The sequence below is a fragment of the Ptychodera flava genome, chromosome 15 (genome assembly GCF_041260155.1).
Source record: "Ptychodera flava strain L36383 chromosome 15, AS_Pfla_20210202, whole genome shotgun sequence".
Lineage (NCBI taxonomy): Eukaryota > Metazoa > Hemichordata > Enteropneusta > Ptychoderidae > Ptychodera > Ptychodera flava.
Window position 1 is genome coordinate 18,368,472 of NC_091942.1, and position 21,506 is coordinate 18,389,977.

General features: G+C 39.0%; 1 protein-coding gene and 1 pseudogene across 1 annotated transcript in view; one reads left to right on the forward strand and one right to left on the reverse strand.

Annotated features, from left to right (window-relative positions):
• The window catches only part of LOC139151411 (leucine-rich repeat-containing protein 45-like), a 30,712-nt gene extending 17,218 nt beyond the window's left edge, over nucleotides 1–13,494 (forward strand). Inside the window, exons 8-12 of the mRNA XM_070724194.1 lie at nucleotides 264–399; nucleotides 4,229–4,418; nucleotides 5,284–5,540; nucleotides 8,943–9,116; nucleotides 9,677–13,494. Coding sequence (XP_070580295.1) covers nucleotides 264–399; nucleotides 4,229–4,418; nucleotides 5,284–5,540; nucleotides 8,943–9,116; nucleotides 9,677–10,033 — 1,114 coding nt within the window. The 3' untranslated portion in view covers nucleotides 10,034–13,494. The remainder of the gene's footprint in view (nucleotides 1–263; nucleotides 400–4,228; nucleotides 4,419–5,283; nucleotides 5,541–8,942; nucleotides 9,117–9,676) is intronic.
• A 1,619-nt stretch (nucleotides 13,495–15,113) lies between these two features.
• LOC139151416 (N-sulphoglucosamine sulphohydrolase-like) lies at nucleotides 15,114–20,662 on the reverse strand (annotated as a pseudogene).
• Between the last annotated feature and the right edge of the window lie 844 nt (nucleotides 20,663–21,506).

Sequence of the window (21,506 nt, forward strand, 5' to 3'; positions counted from 1 at the left end):
GATTGTTCAAAAATGGAGTGAATTGCAAACAGTGTTCATATTCTTGTTTCTGTGAGTTCTTTGTCTCTTTTGGTCACTTTGACACAAAACTTTGCAGCTAAGCGCTTAAGCAGCATGTATCTATCCAACTACCTCATGAAGATACAGTACCTCTGTGAATTTAACCAAAGTCCCTCAGCTGTTTAAATGTGAAACTGCACTACAAAGCAGAGCAAATGAATCTGTGCACTAACACACCTTTCTGAATCATCCAATTTACACAGGTTGTCCATGACAGAAGCCAGCCTTGCCCTGGCAAACCAGAAAGCCAATGACGTAGTCAGCATGTTGGAAAAAACAAGGAGTGAGAATGCGGAAATGGTTACCAAGCACCAAGAGGAGATGAAAGCAGAAAAAGATGTAGGAATTATAATTGTTTTATGAAAAATATATATAATTGTGATATTGCATTCTTGTTGTATAAAAGTCTATACTTTGATACCTTCATTCTGAAATAAAGGTACCGTTATTTTGTGTTACTTTTCAAAATGTCCCTATGATGTGCAATGGACTGGCTAGATATCGTTTGTATCTGTTGTTGGTATTTCTGAATCAGAATCTGAATCCCACTCTGTGACTCTTTGCTGTTTACCGCTATTGTCACAAAAGCAAGATGATTATTCCCCACAAGCTGTAGACCAAATTGTACAGAGTTTGTGAGTCTTAAATGTAACAGTGATTTGTCGGACACATTCTGCCTCAACCTGTTTACTCACTATTTACCTGTAAACAAGTCCACACTCACTATTGATAACAATTTGTTAGGGCCAAACCACGGTGGTTTAATGATTAAAATGACTCCCAAATGATACTGATCCTAGATTATGAGAGCATAAACTTTGACCTCTTGGTATTAACGGTAAACCATATATTCAATATGAATATGTGTGGTATTTGAAGGACAGCTGTAGATTAAGGCTGTCCCAGCTTGCAGTATTCAAACAGCAGATTATTATTTTTTAGGATTTATGTACCAATTATTCTTTTAATGTGTCATTCTCGTATCCTATAAGGGGAGTATGCATGGTTTCTCACGTAGATATACTGACCTAGGTTATGCCAATCAGCAAAGAAACGGCAAAGATGACATTGTTGTCCAAAATTTGACCCGTCTTTTTGACATTCAATAATCAGACTTCTTTTGTAGAGAGGTGTCTATGGCCTTGGAGCCGACAAAACTTTGCCCCCAAAACTGGTGCAATTTTTGGCTGCGTGAGTCAGTAATTTTTAGTCCCCACGGACACCGTCCGGGGGGACTTATAGGTTTGGTCATGTCCGTGCGTCCGTGCGTCCGTCCGTCTGTCCGTCCATGCGTCCGTCCGTTCACGCAGATATCTCAGAGACGCCTGGAGCGATTTCGTTCAAACTTGGTACAAGGATAGTACCATACCTCATACAGATGCACGTCGATTTGTTTCACAATGCGATCAAATTTGGCCGTGGTAGAGGACTTTTTAGTTTTCACCTCCATAGACTCCCATGTATAAGGCAGACCATAGACTCCCATGTATAAGGCAGACCATAGACTCCCATGTATAAGGCAGTCCATAGACTCCCATGTATAAGGCAGACCATAGACTCCCATGTATAAGGCAGTCCATAGACTCCCATGTATAAGGGAGTCCATAGACTCCCATGTATAAGGAAGTCCATAGACTCCCATGTATAAGGCAGTCCATAGGCTCCCATGTATAAGGCCAAGATAAATAAAAATTTAGTTTCTCATCGTATTCATATTGCAAAAAGGATGCAGTGACACAGTTTTTAGTCCCCATAGATAAAGTCCAGGGGGCTCATAGATTGGGTCATGTCAGTCCGTGAGTCCATCCGTTCACGCAGATATCTCAGACACTTTGACAAATGTCATGTGACTTGGTGACCTTTGACCTCGAATATACATATTTGTCCATAACTCAGTAACCACAAGTGGTAAACCTTTCATATATGGTATGATGGGACACCCTATGACGCCACATATTGTACCTCATTAATTATGTGCATATCTAATTTTGAGCGAGCCAATAGAGCTAGAGGTCTGATTTTTGGTATATATGGATAACTTAGCAATACAATTTTTATGACAAAATGTCACGTGACCTTGGTGACCTTTAACCTCAAATATACATATTTGTCCATAACTCAGTAATCACTAATGCTACACCCTTCATATTTGGTATGATGGGACACCTTATGACACCACATATTGTACCTCATTAATTATGTGCATATCTAATTTTGAGCGAGCCAATAGAGCTACAGGTCTGATTTTTGGTATGTAGGGATAACTAAGCAATACAATTTTTTTGACAAAATGTCACGTGACCTCGGTGACCTGTGACCCCAAATATACATATTTGTCCATAACTCAGGAACCACAAGTGCTACACCCTTCATATTTGGTATGATGGGACACCTTATGACGCCACATATTGTACCTCATTCATTATGTGCATATCTAATTTTGAACAAGCCAATAGAGGTAAATGTATGATTTTTAGTATATAGGAATAGACTATAGGATAGAAATTTTTTGATAAAATGTCATGTGACCTCGATAACCTTTTACCTAAAATACACGATTATGTCAATAAATAAGTAACCACAAGTGCTATGTCCTTTATATTTAGTAGGATGGGAGACCTTATGACAACACATGCTTTACCTCGTTAATTATGCCCATATATAATTTTGGGCAAGCCAATAGAGCTAGAGGTCTGAATTTTGGCATATATGGATTAATTAGCAATACAATGTTTTTTTCAAAATGTCATGTGACCTTGATGACCTTTGACCTTGAATATGCATATATATGCATAACTCAGTAATCACAAGTTCTTTACGCTTCAATTTTGATAGGATAATAGACCTTAAGATGTCACATCTTGTACCTCATTTATTATGCACATATGTATTTCTTGGCTGGCCAATACAGCTAGAGGTTTGATCTTTTTTCCCGATTTAGAACCATATCTTAGACATGCCTCTTGTTTCAAATTGGGAACAATGACATAGACCTATGTGTCCATAGATCTGAACATATACACTTTAGTGATACTTCTTAATGACCTCATTTCCCTGCCCCCTCAAGACTAATACTCCTATTACAAGTGGGGACTATGTCATTGTCAATGACTTGTTCTAAGAGGAACTTTGCCCAGAAAACTTTTGGTTTGCAAACGAAGTTAACATAGTAATCGGAGAACAGAGAGACAGCTGTGGCAGGTGTTGATAATTACTACACATGAGTAATTGCCTGAGCAGTGTCACAGGTTGCTGATTCCGGGCTGTGATCACCCCATTCTCAAGCAGACTCTGGTATATTCCCATTGTTTTCAACAGGGTGGGTGAACCCATGTGTGGGAAAATAGGGGTGAATCGCCGAAATGGTTTATGATAACACCAACATTTATATATTAAAAGTGATCAATCATGAAACCCTGTGACTACCGGATTTTGTTACAACCAAACTGTTTTCTATGTTACCCTGTTCACCCCTAATTTCCTGTAAACAGGTCCACAATCACCACTGATAACAATGGGTTTTGGGCCAAACCACGATGGTGAAAGGGTTATAGTTGGGTCTGTGAAAGGGAAATCGAGTGACAGAGTCTAGGATAAGGTCAGGGAGATGGTGTAGGATGCAGTGTTGGCTGTCATTGTCAACATTGGATATTTAGGAAAGAAAGTTAAATAAAAATAATGCATTATGAGCCAATATATATTATTGCCTGAATACATGGGTTTAGGTGCCCGAGAGCAGGTGACAATTTGCCCAACGCCAGGAGGGCAAATTGTCTCCTGCTGTGAGGGCACATAAACCCATGTATTCAGGCAATAATGATTTTATTACATGCCTCTTCACAGTTAATGCTACATGACATTTAGTTACATGCAGGGCATTTTCAAACAATTTTACCATTATCGACTAGCATCAAACAGATTTTAACAAAAATAGAAAGAGAAGTGCGCGCATTGATATTTTACATCTAGCGTTAAGCGTCTACTTTGACGTTGAAAACGTAGAAGGGCTTCACTGGACCGTGTAACCATGGAAACCAGTCAGTACATCGTTCACCAGCCAGCTAACTCCCCGGATGTTTCCTATTCAAATCAATGCACTGATTTTCACTCGCATCGAGGCATGTAATAAAGATCTTATTTGTTTGCCTTTCCTTTGATCTTTGAGCAGGACAGAATCTCCTCAGAATCCAAGTACTTGAAAGAGCTGGGAGATGTGCAGGAAAGAAATATGAAACTGGAGACAAAGGCGGACGACCTGGAAAGGCGGTGTCAGCAGCAGAAGGAACAGATCTATGAGCTGAAGGAAGATATCACTGAACTCAACGCTGAAATGAAAGTGAAAGCAACCCAGGCAGAAGGTAGTATTCTCAGCACAAATCTAGGGGGTACCATAGCATGTGACCTGAAACACGTGATCTCATTGGTTGAAAACAACTGTAGCAAAGGCAGTTCTTTGTAAGCCAAACACCTCTGTGCTATAGTGCACAGGTTCCTCTATGCCTGCAAATTTGGTCAGTTGGAATCTCCATATTCTGGTCTGTGCAGTACAGTTGCAGATAGATATCATGGCAGGCTGATGTATAGTAAAAAAGGGAAAAGGTTGTAACTGAGCATTGATTAGAAAATTTATGGGTAGTCTTTTACTTTCAATCACAGAAATATAAGTGGAAGGGACTATTTTGGTAACTTTTGGTAGTATTTTTTATGGGACATTTTTGTTTTTCTCCCCAAAGTTCTTTGATACGTAAAGAATTAGCCTAATATTATGCACAATATACATTGTTATTTTACAAGTGAATTGTAGTCTTGACTGGAAATAAGTGCTCAACAAATATTGGAAATCACACTCTTGGCTGTGTTGACAATTTGAACACAGTTATTTCAGCTTGATTCATAGGTACCCCTGAAAAAATAATGGTGGAAAAAATACAAGAAAACTGGAGAGAGAAAACTTTGAGAGACAGAAAGTGGTTGAATGATTTAATTGGTTTGGTGGTTTAAGTGACTGCTTATATTGTAGAACTTACTACAATTGAACATTCATTATTTGTATGAAAGTGGCGTATGAATCCCCCTTGCACATGTGCAAGATACATAACAGCAAGACAGAGAGAGGCAAAATGGCATTGGATCAATGAAAAATTGACAGTCAACAGCACTGTAGAGAAACTTTTACATCACTATATTGACACACTTGGAACAAATTTTTCACCTTCTCATCAGAAAAACTTACCCTTGAAAAACAGAAGTTGAAGGAGACGCTGCGAGAGGCCCAGCAGAAACACAACAAGGACCTGGAGAGAATGAAAGAAGACTGCGAGGATACAGAGAGGGCGCTCAAAGACAGGATTCAAAAACTTGAACATCACAGAGTCACCTTGGAAGAGGAGCTGAGTCGGATTAAAAACCAACAGATGACAGAAAGGATGTCTCATGAGGATAATCTACTTCAGGCTAAGCAGCGGATCAAGGAAGAAGAGGTATACTGATTTTACTCCCAAAGACAGTACTCTGGCCTGCTCAAATGTTGCTTCAAATGTGATAAAATTGTACAAAAGACTTTTCTGATGAAATGGCAATGGGATTTCATTACAGAAATATCTCTTTTGATTTTTGAACCCTGAATTCCTGATGATGTCTGACATAATGGGCGGGGGAGGAAATGCCTACCGCTATTCCGGACTCAGAGGGGGGAAATAAAATTACATAGTGAAGCATCAGTTGCTTTTGACCCATCAGTCATTCTTGACTTTGCTTCACTTTGCCCTTCCTTCAATCTTTTCTAGATCTGTTGTTAGTTTCTCAGGCATTACCACGGTACCATCGATTTGAATCTTCCTACCTGTACGACATTCAGTGCCACAGACCCCTTAACAGGTGTCTAATGCATCAGTGTCTGCCTGAGTACTTGTGAAATATTTATTCAAAAAAGTCTGCTGAAGTTTTGAACCAGTAATGATGATAGCGCCCTCATCAGTTTTTGGGGAGAAATCCATTCCATTTGTACTGTGTTAGTTGGCCTTGCCATCCCCACAGATGTCACAATACATTGCATCATCAGGATTATTACACTGATTTTATTGTTTAGAGTTCCAAGGATGCAAGCTGTTGCAGAGTTTACGTCCCTGGTGAATTAATCTAGGCTCACAAAACATCAAAAGGACAAATTTCACAGCCGCTGAGAATAGGAAAGCCAGAAATTATGTGTTTGATAGATTCCTCATCGTTTATGAAATCAGTGAAAAACTCCCACAAAGATAGCATTTGTGTGAAAAGAGTCCTCATGCCATTGATTATAAAATGAATGTTCAAACTTCTACTATTTAGCTTTTAAATGCTGTGTATTTACATGAAAAATGCACTGTTACAGTAATGTTTGAATTGAATGTTTGGTCCAGAAATCACTTATCAACAAAAACAATGTAGTTTACACAAGTACAGGCTGTGTTGACAAGCTTGACATGATGTGTATCACAATATGCTTCAGAGAGTAGAACGAGAAACCATAGTTGATATTGAAACTGAAAATATGGAAAAATTATCAAAATTTTCTGCTACTAGCCGTAAAAACAACTAATAATACGAATGGCAGTTTTAAATCACAGTGCTGAGTATGGTTTGAAAAGTGTTAATCTTGATTTTAGGTTTGTTACTAGATATAGCTGCATGCTCGCAACATCGAACAACGCTGCCTAAAATTTGGACGAATTTTGTTGTTGCATGCACGGCTGTTGTTGCAGTTTGTAATCTGAGCCATAAATTCATGCGAATTATTGTGACTTTTAGTAGTCATTGTAACACTAGCAGGTTTTATTTTTGTTGTTTATGCAGAAAATGCAGACAAATATTTATTTATGAATTATTAACGAGAGACAAAAATGACGTCATTTGCAATCAGGGCTATTCTTGAAGCTGGCATAGCCACTGACTTTGCCTAGACACATCACGCTCCATGGCATTTTAATCTCTTGAATACTAACCATGAGAGTTTTATCTTTCCAACAAATCTGTAAATACTTTGACAGCAAAGTTGACAGCAATGCACACGATTAATCAGAAAATATAGCTGCAGCTGCATTCTCTGATTTTGGCATCTTGCCAAAGATTAGAATTTTCAGAGGTTGACCTGCTGTGGCTGTTTGACGAGTCTTACTTGTCATGTTTATATGCTTCAATGATGAGTATGAGAGTCCAGTCACTGTTTGATTTCATTGGAAAATAAATTGAACCATTTACTGCAAGCAGTAGAGAGTTGACCATGTACAATACAAGTAGACAGCTCTTTAGTTCAGTAGCAGATGAGTTTGACCAGAATGTCTCACTGTTACCAGTTTTCACATCTGGACTGGTCAATTTAAACTCCAGAAATGGCATTTGCTTCAACACTTTGATCATTAAAAAGTGTGTACTTCAATTTTAAAATTTTGAGCATATCATATACATGTACATGGTGATGAGATGAAACTTCAAAGGACATCTTTATGTATGCAGTGATATACAATAATGTTGTACACCCCTCCGAACAAAATATGCTGATTATTTATGCATACAGCCAAAGGTGTTATACATTTTCAATATACTATTGTGCATCATGTAATTGCTGATTTTCTTTGCCTTTAATCAGATGGTGTTCTTTCCAAAGATGGTTTCATGACCAAAGCACAAGCCTTTCGAGCCCCTCTACATGTCTCAAAAATAAAATGTCAATTTTGTTTTTTATTACGCACTGGTTTTTATTTATGATGGGTGCAAAGTCGGACTCTGACCTTAGAAGCACAATAGCTCTCAATCCTGATGACATCCAGCTCCATCATTAATATTCAAAATTGAATATTTGTCTGAAAATTATGAGGAGACTTTTGGGAATAACTCTTCCAAGAATGGGGAAATAGGTACTTTGTTACCATTCCTACCGGTATTCTTATTAAAAACCATACAAATCAAACGTCAGAGGATCCAACTACCTGCATAAGCTGCAGCAAATAAGACATTTAGGCCAAGAAAAATAAAGAGTTTGTTTCTCATCCTCGTGTGTGTCAATTCAGACCCGCTGCGTCAAGCTTTTTTTCTGCTCACGAGGAAATAAAATGAAAAAAATAAACACAAAAATACGCGACGATAGTGCATAACGCAGTGCTGTATAAAACAGAACTGTAAACAAAATAACTGACACTAACATTCTATTCAGAACTGTACACATATGTCACTGTTATATTAAAGCTGTCAAAATTCTGCATTGCTGCACTAAAAGTCAAACCACAGAACTGTCGCTATACACAAAATACCAAAGCAACACTGCTGTGCATTTATCTCTGCGTGCATTCCTACGTTGTTTTCGTGTTTTTTGTGCATTCTTGTTGGTTGAAGAATAAAAAAATTGAGAAGAAAAAAACTCACGTCACCACATCATTTTTGCAATATGTCTAGGATGAGAAATAAACTTTTTATTTTTCTTGGCCTTACAAAGACAAAGTTTTTTCCAAAGTCTATCAGCAGCAGCAGATATCACATATAAGGCATTGCTGTATTTGGTAATAAACCTACAATCACAATCAAGAATATTGCAGATTTCATGTTAAATGTTCCACAATGGTTCTACTCCAGAGTGGAAAGGATGCCAAGTCTACAGATTTAGTATGCCTAAAAGATCATGTGATGGCAGAAAAAACAAACCCATGTGTACAAACGCATATGGAAATACACATATTTCTATGAGCATTTACACACATAGTTTTGTTTGTACCATGGTCCATTGGAATCCTGGATTAAACCTATTGTATCAGGAATGCAGCTCACTTTTCTGTGATAAACTTATTTTTCCTTGAAAGGAAATTTTCTCAACTCTGATGATTTTAATTTTGTATTTTCTTCATCACTCACAGCAACAAAGGAGCAAGCACCTGGAAGACAAGATACGCATGCTGCAAATCGCCAAGGATGACATTCAGCAGCACTCGTCACAGCAGAACCAAAACATCGCAGAACTCCAGTCTAAGTTCAGTAATGCCACCCTGGAAGTGGAAGCCCTGAAGAGGAAAATTGAAGACTTGAATCAGGTGATAAATATTCTCAGATGTAATGAAGACCAGTTTTGCCTAAAAAAGGTGGAGACAGCCTCTTAAGTTACAAATCAACGTAGTTACAACCATCAGATGGTTCATGTGTATATCATTTCTACATCATTTCTTGCATGTATAGTCTTTTTACTTGAGTATGCGTCACTTGATCATTGCTTCTGAGGTAGGAATTCAATTGGCCGCTGCCATAGAACCTACCGGTAGTAAAAGCAAAAACTGAAGGAACGACATCATCTACTCTACTTTTCTATATACAAAGAAGATTCACCTTTCCTTTTATGGGTATGGCATCTCACTGTCATCGCTGCAGTGACCACTACAGCAATTTTCAAACTGAACAAATCACATCGTTGTGTAGGAGAAAATTATCATTTTAGTAATTTTTTCATTAATTTAGATATTTGTTTCATTGTCAATTGATAAATTAAAATTATCAAAATTTAGCACAGGTAACGCTACACCATGCACTTTCAATCTTAATTTACTCTGTTGTTTTTTGTCATGAAATCTTTACGTAATTTTTTCTTTCAATTTCTTAGGAACTGTCTGGCAAAAGCAACGAAACCATGGCCGAGGTTGCCAAGGTGAAGCTGAGCTACCAGAAACAGATCACCAGGATGGAGGCCGACATCCAGGAAGTTGACGAACTCCGGGACAAATGCTCACGGCTGGAGAAACAAATGATGGAACAGTCCAAGTATCACAGAGAGACCCTGGCTATGAAGGAGTCGGAACTGGCAGCCACGCAGGAACGAGCCAGGATTAAAGAGGCTGAGATCGCCAGGATCAAAGACGAGGAGGCTCAGCGTGTCAACATGTTGCAGTCAGCCATTATGAGCTATGTCAGTAGCTCCAGAACCTCGATGTCACCGGCAGCATCACCTTACAAAGCATAGATCATTCCAGGCAACAAACAACTGCAAGGATGTTTATACCAACTATTTTTCTGTTGTATACAGTCAGTCTTTCACAAAACGTTTGCATCAAATCGTTTTTCTCTGTTTCTCGGTTTCTTCATCAACACAGTAAAATTACGGATCAGTGCAGCTGCTCTTTCCAAATTGCGAAAATGAACTCTTGTGCTTATTGTAAGTTAAATACCGATGCGCTTTCTGTTAAAAATTTCACCGTTAAAACTTCACCGCTTTTGTAATTTTAAGACCCTTGAGTGGATCCCTGCAGGATGTCAATCATTCAGAGTCCCGGCAGTAAATGGAAGAACTTTGGTAGTGTACACATTGTTGATGAAGTTGTCAGAGTACACGGCAATCATAGAGAATGTGCACTCAATAGGACCTAATATTTCATAATTAGTAAGTTATGAATATATTTTGATCAGTGTTTATCCATGATATTCCAAGCAAATGTCATTAACTCTTAAAACTTGCTCTGAAATTGTCATGTGCAGTGCATGATGGGAAAAGAATGTGAAGTCTTACTTCCTAATTCATCTTCAACTTCTTATGGTCTGTTTGTTTGTAAGTAATGATTTGCTGATGAAATCAAAACTGAACTGAAATATACCTTTATGTAAATTTTCATATTTCTTGTGTAAATTTTAAAGTCATTAATTTTATTACTGTATCTGTTTTACATTGAGCTGTACATTGCTATATATCTTAGAACACGATTGGAGCTAATTTCGGATAATTGGATAGTGAAGAAATGTACGTTTAATCAGCAAATGTGACCTCATCTGCTTTTCTTTGTCGCAATACACTTACTTTTATGAGTAATTTGTAATATTTTAACTTTCAGCTCTAAGGCACCTAACACTTCTGAGAAATTTGAAGGATATAAGGATTGAATTCTCCCAAATTAGTTCCAATAGTGTTCTTAGTCACACCGATATGCCTCATAGATATAAGGTGTACCTAATATGTAAATGAATGGTATTGTATTTATTTCATGTAAATTTTGTGCCTCTAAGATTTAGCCATGGTATTTTTATCACAGGGGACCCTTTTAAAAAACTTTGTAGTACGTAGTGCGTGATATACTTTGTACATATAGCTCTAAGATGTGTTCTAGTACGGCTCATTGAGAGACATAGAACTATCTATTTTGTAAACTTTTTTACCCCCACATGTCTTTGTGATCTTTAGTTTCTTTTTTTTCATATATCATCTATTTCAAATGGTAGAATTTTTTTCTGTTGTCAGTTTTTCATGTAATCTGGTAGTCAATATGTTATGGTGAAACTCTAGTATTTTATATGTCGTAGACAGGTCCTTCTGTCAGAGCTTTGATAGGATCCAACTTCAAAATCAGTAAACCTGGGGGTAAATCCCTGCATGATTTCAAAAGTCACAAGAGGTCAGGGTCATTAGTGGTAAGACATAAAGGTCGTCGCTGATTAGGTTTTTGTAAAACAGCACTTCATGGCGACTTATATAGTACTATGCTGCAGAGAACTGAAATAAGCTTTTATAAGAAAATGTCGTCTTGCTCTTTTTGATCTTGTCCAGTCTACACTCATTACTCTCTGTAGTGGAAACAGTCCACAGCTATGTGAACTTGGAAGTATGTGAGTGCCACTATTGAAACATTTCTATGCGTTCAAAAATTACTAGCATGGTTTATTAGAGTCTCTCCTTTAACTACATTTTCTAGAAGTGCCTTCAATACTTTTTAGTCCCCACGGACATCGTCCGAGGGGACTTATAGGTTTGGTCATGTCCGTGCGTGCGTGCGTGCGTCCGTGCGTCCGTCCGTTCACGCAGATATCTCAGAGACGCCTGCAGCGATTTCATTCAAACTTGGTACAAGGATTACATCATATGTCATACAGATGCACGTCGATTTGTTTCCTGATACGATCCAATATGGCTGCCAGGCGGCCATTTTATTACGATTTTTTCATGTACGATCCAATATGGCCGCCAGGCGGCCATTTTATTATGATTTTTTCATGTACAGAGCCATTACTCAGGCATGTTTCAACAGATTTTATTCAAAGTTGGTACAAGGACATTGATCAATGTCATAGCCATGCACATCAATTTGTTTTGTGATACAATCCAATATGGCCGCTGTGCGGCCATTTTGTTACGATTTTTTAATATACAGAGCCATAACTCAGGCATATCTCAACCGATTTTATTCAAAGTTGGTACAAGGACATTGACCTATGTCATACACATGCACATTGATTTGTTTTGTAATACAATCCAATATGGCCGCCGTGTGGCCATTTTATTACGTTTTTTCATGTCCAGAACCATAACTCAGACATGTAACAAGCGATTTTATTCAAAGTTGGTAAAAGGAGATTGACCAATGTCATACATATGCACGTTAATTTGTTTTGTGATACGATTCAATATGGCTGCTGTGCGGCCATTTTGTTATGATTTTTTCATGTACAAAGCCATAACTCAGGCATATCTCAACCGATTTTAATCAAAGTTTGTACAAGGACATTGACCTAAGTCATACATATGCACATTGATTTGTTTTGTGATACGATCCAATATGGCCACCATGTGGCCATTTTATTACCATTTTTTCATGTCCTGAACTACAACTCAGACATGTATCAAGCGAATTTATTCAAAAGTATTTTTATCACAGACCTAATGAAGAGGACTCTATCCTCTCTGAGGGCCTGTAATCAAAGTACCTATTAACAAGTGGGGACTGTGTCATCAACGATGACTTGTTCATATTTAATGTTTATCAGGTCTAATATATATATCTGGCAGTTTGCTCCACTTTATGCCCCTCTTTATAGAATTTTTGTACAAACAAGATAGTTCATTGTGTTAAATGTCATGGGTGTCTGTGGTGAGAATTTGTAACATTTTGTAAATTTGGCAGCTTAGAAGTAAGATGTATAAGTTGGTGCATTACTTCAGGATGAATATATAACATTAGGGGACGACTGCATTAACTTGCATGGTACCTGAAACCCGAGTCCTTGCCTGAGCAACTCGGGTGACAAACAGAAAACTTTTAATCCCCAAGGTGTGAATGTTCCATTGTTATGTTTATCTAATCCAGTTGGTGCCATTGTAGGAAAGGCAGGTCTGTGAAATTGATCCTCTAGGGAAGTAGGGTATTCCTAAGTTAATGGAGCCTTCCCGTAATGATCCTACAGAGTAAATTCATGGATTTTGTACTGAATAATTGTTAAATTGCCCTCATTTATGATGGCAGCCAAATGTAACATATTGATCATTATTCATACATACAGTGCAAATTTATTGCCATTATTGATATTTTTTGTTCAAAATTTGGTACTCTCTCTTTTTGTAAATATGGAAAAAACTTAAGGATACAGTTGTACATGATGCATACATGTTAATGGTGGTATACAGGTACAAACCAAAGTCAATAAAATCATTGTTAATTTGAATTGTGATAGCTCATTAGTTCACACTCCTTTCACTATCCCTTTTAGATTGAAACATCTCTGAGTTGATCACACATGTGGCTGTGACCAATACAGTTTACGGAAATATGTCAGCGTCTTTGACAGTGGAAATTTAGTGTGGTGAGTGAAACACCTGACACATGTTGTTTGGTGTTTGGCTTCCTAAGAATTTAGTGAGTGGTCTGGGACACTGAAAATATCTGTATCTTTTGTACACATCATCCATCAGAATCAACTCCATAGTCTCTGAAAAACATTGAAAGACATACATTTCCTCTGCAATGTGCTAGTGCCGGTGCAAAATCATCCCTTGGACACGGACGTAAATTTATTCATAGAGTTTGGTAGACTCCGCATAGTCACTGTGCCTGGAGATTTGCTCATTTGCATCTCAGCAAAGAATGAATTCTGTAAGAGATGGTGCAGTGATGCTAAACTAGAGCAACTTTACTTTTCTGCACTACCTCTGGATGATATAAATGTTTATTACTACAGTGCACACTGTGTGAAACATTTAACAAATTTCTCTGGTTAAAGAAAAATTGAGCCAGTATCACCTGATAGGATAGGATAGGATAAATAATTTATATAGCGCCTAGTATCCATCAGCAATGTTCACTGGCGCTTTACACTAGGTCACAGGTAAGCTCTCTTGAAGAATGAGTCTTAAGCAGAGATCTGAAGGTGCGAATGTCCGGGGCTGATCAAAAAAGGAGCTGGCAGTTTGTTCCATAGAATTGATGAGGAATAGGAGAAGGATCTGTCACCGTATGATTTTAACCGAGTTCGTGGAACTTTAAGTGTGGTTTGTAGACTTGATCGGAGAGATCTGCTAGGGGTGTTGACTTCAGTGAGTTCAGCCAGGTTTGAAGGAGCGAGTCAATGTACCTGAGGGTGTTTTACTACCAAAAAGATGAAGGGTATGATTCACTTAGTGTCTTCTATATAAAAGACAAGGAGAAAAATATCTATATGTTCTATAAGCATGCATGTTCAAGCTAAGACATTCTCATTGTACAATCTTAGGGCAGAGGTAAGAGTCAATGTTCAGTTGTGCAAGTGACTCTTAATGCTCTCTGTTACATAAGGAACTGTGATCAAGAATATTATATGGGTCATGACGATTTAAGATGATGTGTGGGCATGTGAAAAAGGTTTAGCAACCATTTGAAGTTTATCTGCTCATTGACCCTAGGGTCTGTGATCTGCTGAACTGTCAGCATAGTATCAAGGGAAAAGCGAACATCAGTGTAAATTCTCTTAAACAAATGACATCAACTTCTAGACGCATTCAAAGACACACACTGTCCATAACAGTCCATATTGAGAAGATATCTTCCTTTATTCAGCCTTGTGTTTGTGCACATTTAAAAGCAGATTGGTTTGAAACCTATAATCTTTTGTATTTTAAGATACGCAAAAAGAACCTTGAAATCACAATAATAATCTCTGTACGGCCAGAATGTCATCAAAACATTTCCTCACACCCCCTCCCCATTTAGAAAATTGTCCGCATTTAAAATGGTTTATAAAAATCACGGTCCTTGCACCTATAAATGGACGTCTTGTTTCAACAAATAAAGATTCATGGGTTTCTGAACTTTTGCAAAAGTTTGCTCTTTAATTTCTTTTGGGAAAAACACCAAAGATAGGAATCGGCATTTCACGCAGTTTACAGTCCCAGTCCATTAGCTAAAGCCATACATGATTGGTTCTTCGCAAAATATCCCGAGTCCAGTAAGATAGCCTCGGGATAACACCGCCAAGGATCCGCTGTCTCCCACTGCCACTGTGAAAGTTTCATCTTCAATTCTGCAAACAAAGTCGCGTGCTGAGGATCTTTGGCAAGATTGTCAAGTTCTTTCGGGTCCTTGACGATGTCGAACAGCTCGTATTCATCTCTGTAGTAGTACTGATGCAGCGTCTTGAACCAGTGCGTGGGTTGCTGCGCCATCGTGCGGTTGATCAGATCTTGCATCGTTTCCGACAGCCCGACGTCGAGAGCGATGGGTAGGGTATGCCGAAATTCAGGTTGTGAATCAGACGGTAGTTTTTGTGACGAATGACGCGCATCGGATACGACATGGTGATCTCGTGGAAGTCGTGACTCGCGTACGCCGTGTCCCAACTTTGATCTTGTTGTAACGACGGTAGTAACGATTTACCGGTCAGTTTGACTTTGATGTTGAACATCTCATAGCTGGGGAACTTAATATCGTACCAATCTAAGACTGTCGGCACAATGTCAAGTGTACTGACTAAATCTGTACTCTCTTGACCCCATCGCTGTCTGTGTAGAGGTGATGACACCATGAACGGTTCTCCCATGCCTTTCTCATACAGAGTGGTTTTCGCATTGGGGAAAGGAATTCCGTTATCCGAGGTGAAGATAACCAGGGTATTGTCTGCAAAACCTGCAGCTTCTAGCTCCTTCATGAAAATACCAATACCTGTGGATATCGATAAGCGAAAAGTTACGAAAAGCCTAGATCCCGACCCTACGTTGATGTCACACCATTAACAAAAAATTCATTAATCAAAACAGTAGCTTTACCATATGCAGTTGTTTACCAAAAGGAGCTAGAGGTACGTCAAGACAAAAACAATGACAACTTGAATGAGACAGTAGAACCTCTGATAGTATTTACATATGTCAAAGAAATCGATTGAATGAAATGGGCGGCATCATGAGATATCAGGAGTGATTTTTATCTAAATAAGGATCTGTGTCATGAAAATCAAATGTGGCGAGGTTTGCACCCTTGCTTATTATCTCCGTGGCGCATGCCATCTCTACATTATAATCTCGATTTCAATCAAATTGAACGAAGATTTCACTTTTGTTGCTTGCTAAGATTTAACATTTGCGGGCGGAAGCAGATGTTGAAGTCTTTTTTTCCTTCCAGAGTTCCATACGTTTTTCACTTCTCAAGTACACGAAAGCAGCAAGGTTGAAAAATAGCAAATAACAACTTTCATTTCGTTGGTTTCTTATCGTTTAGGCCATCCCTAACTTTACCTTGGTCCATTCTGCTGATAGTCGTGTACTGCTTGGCGATATCTTCCCTGGCAGCTGGAGTGTCTTGAATGAAGAAAGGTACGATGACTTCCTCAGGTTTGTAGTAGACAGGTTTCCAGTCTTTGATGATGCCTTTACCGGGCTGGCCGTTGCCGAACATTTCACAGAAGGCGCCTCGTTCGACGTCTGCGGTACAGCGGTGTGGGTCGTTGAAAGCAATGTACAGAAGGAAGGGCCTGTCCATGATACAGATAAATATCCTTTCAGCAATTTATATCATATACACTCTTAAAATTGTCGCAATGGTGTCGTATTAGCAAAAGGTTTGAAACTGGTTTGTATGGCACGCACTACATCATTGAATCAAACTGGCGTACTGTGTTTTTGAAAATCCAAACTGAATACTATGTAAATATATGCAAATTGTAAGGTAATATGCCGAGAATTACTGCCAAATTTACTCCAAATAAAGTCACAAATGATGTGCATCAATGATTAAACCGTATTTACTCATGACAATTGTATATACCGGTAACAATCAACTTATAGATCGGAACGAATCTTGCAAATATGTCGTTGTATCTTGGTATACATCGGATCCCTGCAAAGGAGCGACCTAGCTATAGCTAATCAGTCAGAACAGCGAAGACCAAGGTGAAAACGTTACCCATCTCTGCATCTAATGTCAATTGGATTGGCTACTGTATATATTTCCAGTCCATAAAAGGGAATTTTTTTCCATATTACAATGTAGATTAAATTACTAACAATGCAGAGAGTATCAAACTTCAAAGAGACAGAAAAGAAATTGAATAAATAAAATCAGATACCTAGAGTCATTGGCATGTAGAAACTCACGGACAAGTGTTTTCATATGTGTGATGTTGCGAGCAACTTGGTACAACTGGTTGTTTCTCTCAGATTGTTCGTAGTCAAATGTGAAAACGGTGTCCGGCTGCACGTGCTTCTTGCCTATTAGACCTAAGGTGAATATGCAGACATATGTGGCGTTGTGAAAACATAAGCTTACGTAGGAATATATTACGTACGCGAACATATTTCCTCAGTGTTATATCATGACTGGGAAAGTTTAGTATTGACGCGAACCGTTTACACATGAGTTTGAATGCGTGATAAAAAAGATGAAATATATAGGAAAAAAGAAAATATTTGAGTTTACAGACGATCAGGATATATACTAGGGAGAAGGAACGAACATTTCGACGAATTGACTAGGGTCCTCTCAAGATCTTCCTTACTGCTTGCAGGAGATAAGCCATATACCGTCCATCTTGCTGTCTCTATGACTTTCGTCCGGTATCATTTTGGATTTAAATTGCGCTGAATTTTATGTCATATTTAAGTATGCCTTCTTTGCACAAAGAAGCCTATAAACAGGTATAATGACTTCCTTGCTAGAGATGTCAAACCCCGACGAAAATCAATCATATTACTCTCTCCCACACATCTACACGCACCCTGTTGGTGTTTTTCTGGCATTCACTGTTCTTATAATATATAAGCTTAATGATATCTGAGCAAGTTGAAGGAGCGTTGCGTGAGCAATCTTCGCTGGCTGAGGTCTCTTGTCGGGGCAGCTGGATGCTCCCGTGGGAAGTAACTGGCGAGCGGACGATGTGCCTGAGCATATATACATGTGCGAATTATCGAGAGGCTTAGAGGTAAAGAGGTCCTCTGAAATAAAATCAGTGCTGGCGGTGAAATTCCATGGAGGACAATTTGGAGGTAGAAATCGGCCGAAACCCTATTTCTGGCGGGGGAGGGGGCGTGTCTGAGATAAAGTATGGCAACTCGAGAATGTTTAGTTTACCTGTCCTTATGTTGTTCCCCTTGAGTATGGCGGGTAAACTCTTGACGTCATCAAAGGCATGAAAGTGCTGATAACCGCCGGCAAGTCCGTAGATTCCGTTCTGATGCTGTGGTAGTCCCGTTAGTATGGAGGACCGACTCGGTGAGCAGCTACTGACAGCGGTGTAGCCATACTTGAAGATGACACTCTGCTGGGCCAGCTTGTCGATGTTTGGTGTCTTGCAGACAGAGTTGTTGTACACCTGACTCTCAAAACCGTAGTCATCAGCTGTAATAACAAACTGAAAGCGTGACTCAAATCGAAACAGCATTTACCTTGTTAAGATGTGCGTCCTGTAAACTCTCATTTCATACTGTCTTGTTCGGCTTGTAGGCTTAGGGGCCTATATGCATGCGAAAGTTAGTGGCCACACATGGCAAAAGAAATCATTAAAAACGGTTTCGTCCTGGGGTTTCGTACAACGAAGAGATTTTATTCGGTTCCTGATTTTCACTGAAACAGAGACAAGTACCTAGCAACTAGTCGGCTAGTCTACACAGGGTTCAATTCATTATCTCAGACAACTTTTTATGCGAAAACAACCACATTCTCAAGTTCTCCCCAGTGTCACGCCTGGAAAGTTTTCCGAACAATTTTATCTGCGATTTACGCACAAGTAACATGAAACGAAATAAATCTGTCGAATAGGTTTATTGAAGATAATGATTGTACAATTATTAGAAGCGATTTTAGTGATACACCAAATATTACATTCGTCTAATTAAGATTAAATCGCAATCATTTGTGTGAGATTCCTTGTTTCTCAAAATTTCCCGAGTCACAATCCAAGAAAATATCAAAGGCGTATAGGCGTGAGGGCGCGCTAATATAACAGTCATAGCTTAGACAGATTGTGATCGACAGAGTGACAGGAACATTATTTGCTTTCATTGTGTCTTGTATGAGGCAGATTGATTGTCGGATCACAAACATGAAGTGTTATGAAGTGCTTGCAGTTCCTCCCTTTCCGAGTTAACAGAATTGTTCAATGTGAACAAACACACTCGTGACAGGGCCATGACTATGAGTGCAATGGCAGTCTATTGTGAGCGACGCGCTCATGTGACCGAAAACTTTTTCAGTGCTCTCAATTGAAACTCTTCACAAAAGCAGTCTTTCAATTAAGTCGTTGGCACGTGATGGATGCTGTATTTCCATACAATAAAGGCAATTGTATTATAATTGAAAAATGACCCTCGCTCGTTTGCCGTTTTAATTTAAAAGAAACGTGTGGCACCATGCAGATTCGCTCGTCATATTTTGAAGTCTTGACTGTATATCGATAATTTACTGAGGTGGCCTTAGATGACCTTTAAGATTATCCAGTCAAGTATGCAACAGCCTATTTTTGTCTTAATTTTAATGCAAGTAACTATCTGTATTGCGGCGCAAACGGCTATAGGCCTATTGAATATTGTGGACACAGTCGCTTATATGAACTTAAAGCAATTTAACTATAGGGACAATAAGGCGTAAATACTGTTTGTAATCTTATTACACGCGGGCTGTTATGCTTCACCAAGAAGCGTACGAACTGTTCACACTATATGAGAATGTCCGTTTGAGGTCCATTAACATGACCTGATCATGGTCACTCCAGCGTACAGTGGTCGTGGCCGTACATGAGCAAGGTTAATATGCATGCGGAGGAAGGCAAAATCAATGATAACACTTTATTCTACCTGCCAATGCCTCAGCATACACCCGCAGAAACAACCAGAGCACGGTATGTATTTGCATATGCACTGAAGTACCATGAATGATATTAGATATAAGCACAGACACCGACTGCAATCGTTGTACGTTACAGCGATGCATGCCTGCACTCCGTCAAAGTGCAATGTACATCCACAGGTGGTTGCAAAATGTACGATGTTCACTTGTTCGTTCTACACCGTAAGGAGATTCAAATCCAATATTTGGTGGTCCAAAACAACTCCCACCCTTGCCTCGTGACAAAACATAAATCACACTACATGTAAACAATGCTCCGTACACTTTATACAAGGACGGACCGTATGAAACTAAATGGACTGCACAGTGTATATTTCTGCTTACCGAGTATTATTAGTACGTTTTTCTTCTGTGCCGCAACTCCATAGAAGACAGCGACGATCAGGCAAAAAGCCACCGGAACAAAGAAACGGTGCCGCATTTTCCCTCGATTTATTCTGGTCGCCGAACGTTGTTTTTAAGCTACCACTATGTGACTGTTCAGTTTGCCGACCTGCTGCCCTGCTTCCTGTATTGAATGAACCTACATGTATTGAAACTGTGAACGCATACAATGTATAGAGACAGCGTCTCGTGGGGGCGGTCTCTGTAACAACATCCACATCACTACTGTGAGGTATCATAGCACTTGAGGGGTTCGAGAACTACTGTGTTGAACTATACTTCTCCCTGCTGAAATGACTTTTGGTGGATTCACCAGCAATGGCAGGGAACAGTCATCAGCTAAAAGTGGAAAATGCCCCTGTTCCGTTTCAAATCTGCTCAAAATACAACTTGTGCTGAACATTCACACCACCATAGTCTACGTAGTACGTATTTTCCAGGCGGTGGCACACACAAGATAGCTGGGTACTCAAGCTTGTTTTCGCAAAACTTCACAGCATTCCTTATCAGTGTGGGAAATTTCAACGAAAAAGAAACCCTTATTTTGAGATATAATGCAGGAAAATTAGACAAAAAATACGTCCATTACAAAATATACATGCATTACAAAATGTAGGAGACGGAGATAATTTCAAAGTACAGTTACCACCATTTCTTAATGTTGTTAACACATCCATATTCTGATATTGTCGTCTGTACCAGCTTATCTTCATTATAGTCTTAAGCAACATGATAACTTTAAATTTGGAAAACTGTCCATGATGACGTCATTATTCCTCATTTTCAATTTAGCCCTAGCATGGCTGTACATCTAAGAACATTGTTTACTGGGTTTGAAAGGGGCATACCATGGACCAGCTTTTGGAAAAAGTACCCCTTTTCCTTGTTTAATTCACGGACCCTGATGATGAACAAAAAGTCCCCCTTTTCCGTGACGGAACACGCACGGGTACCCACTACCCCTGAGAGTGTCACCACAAGGACTTA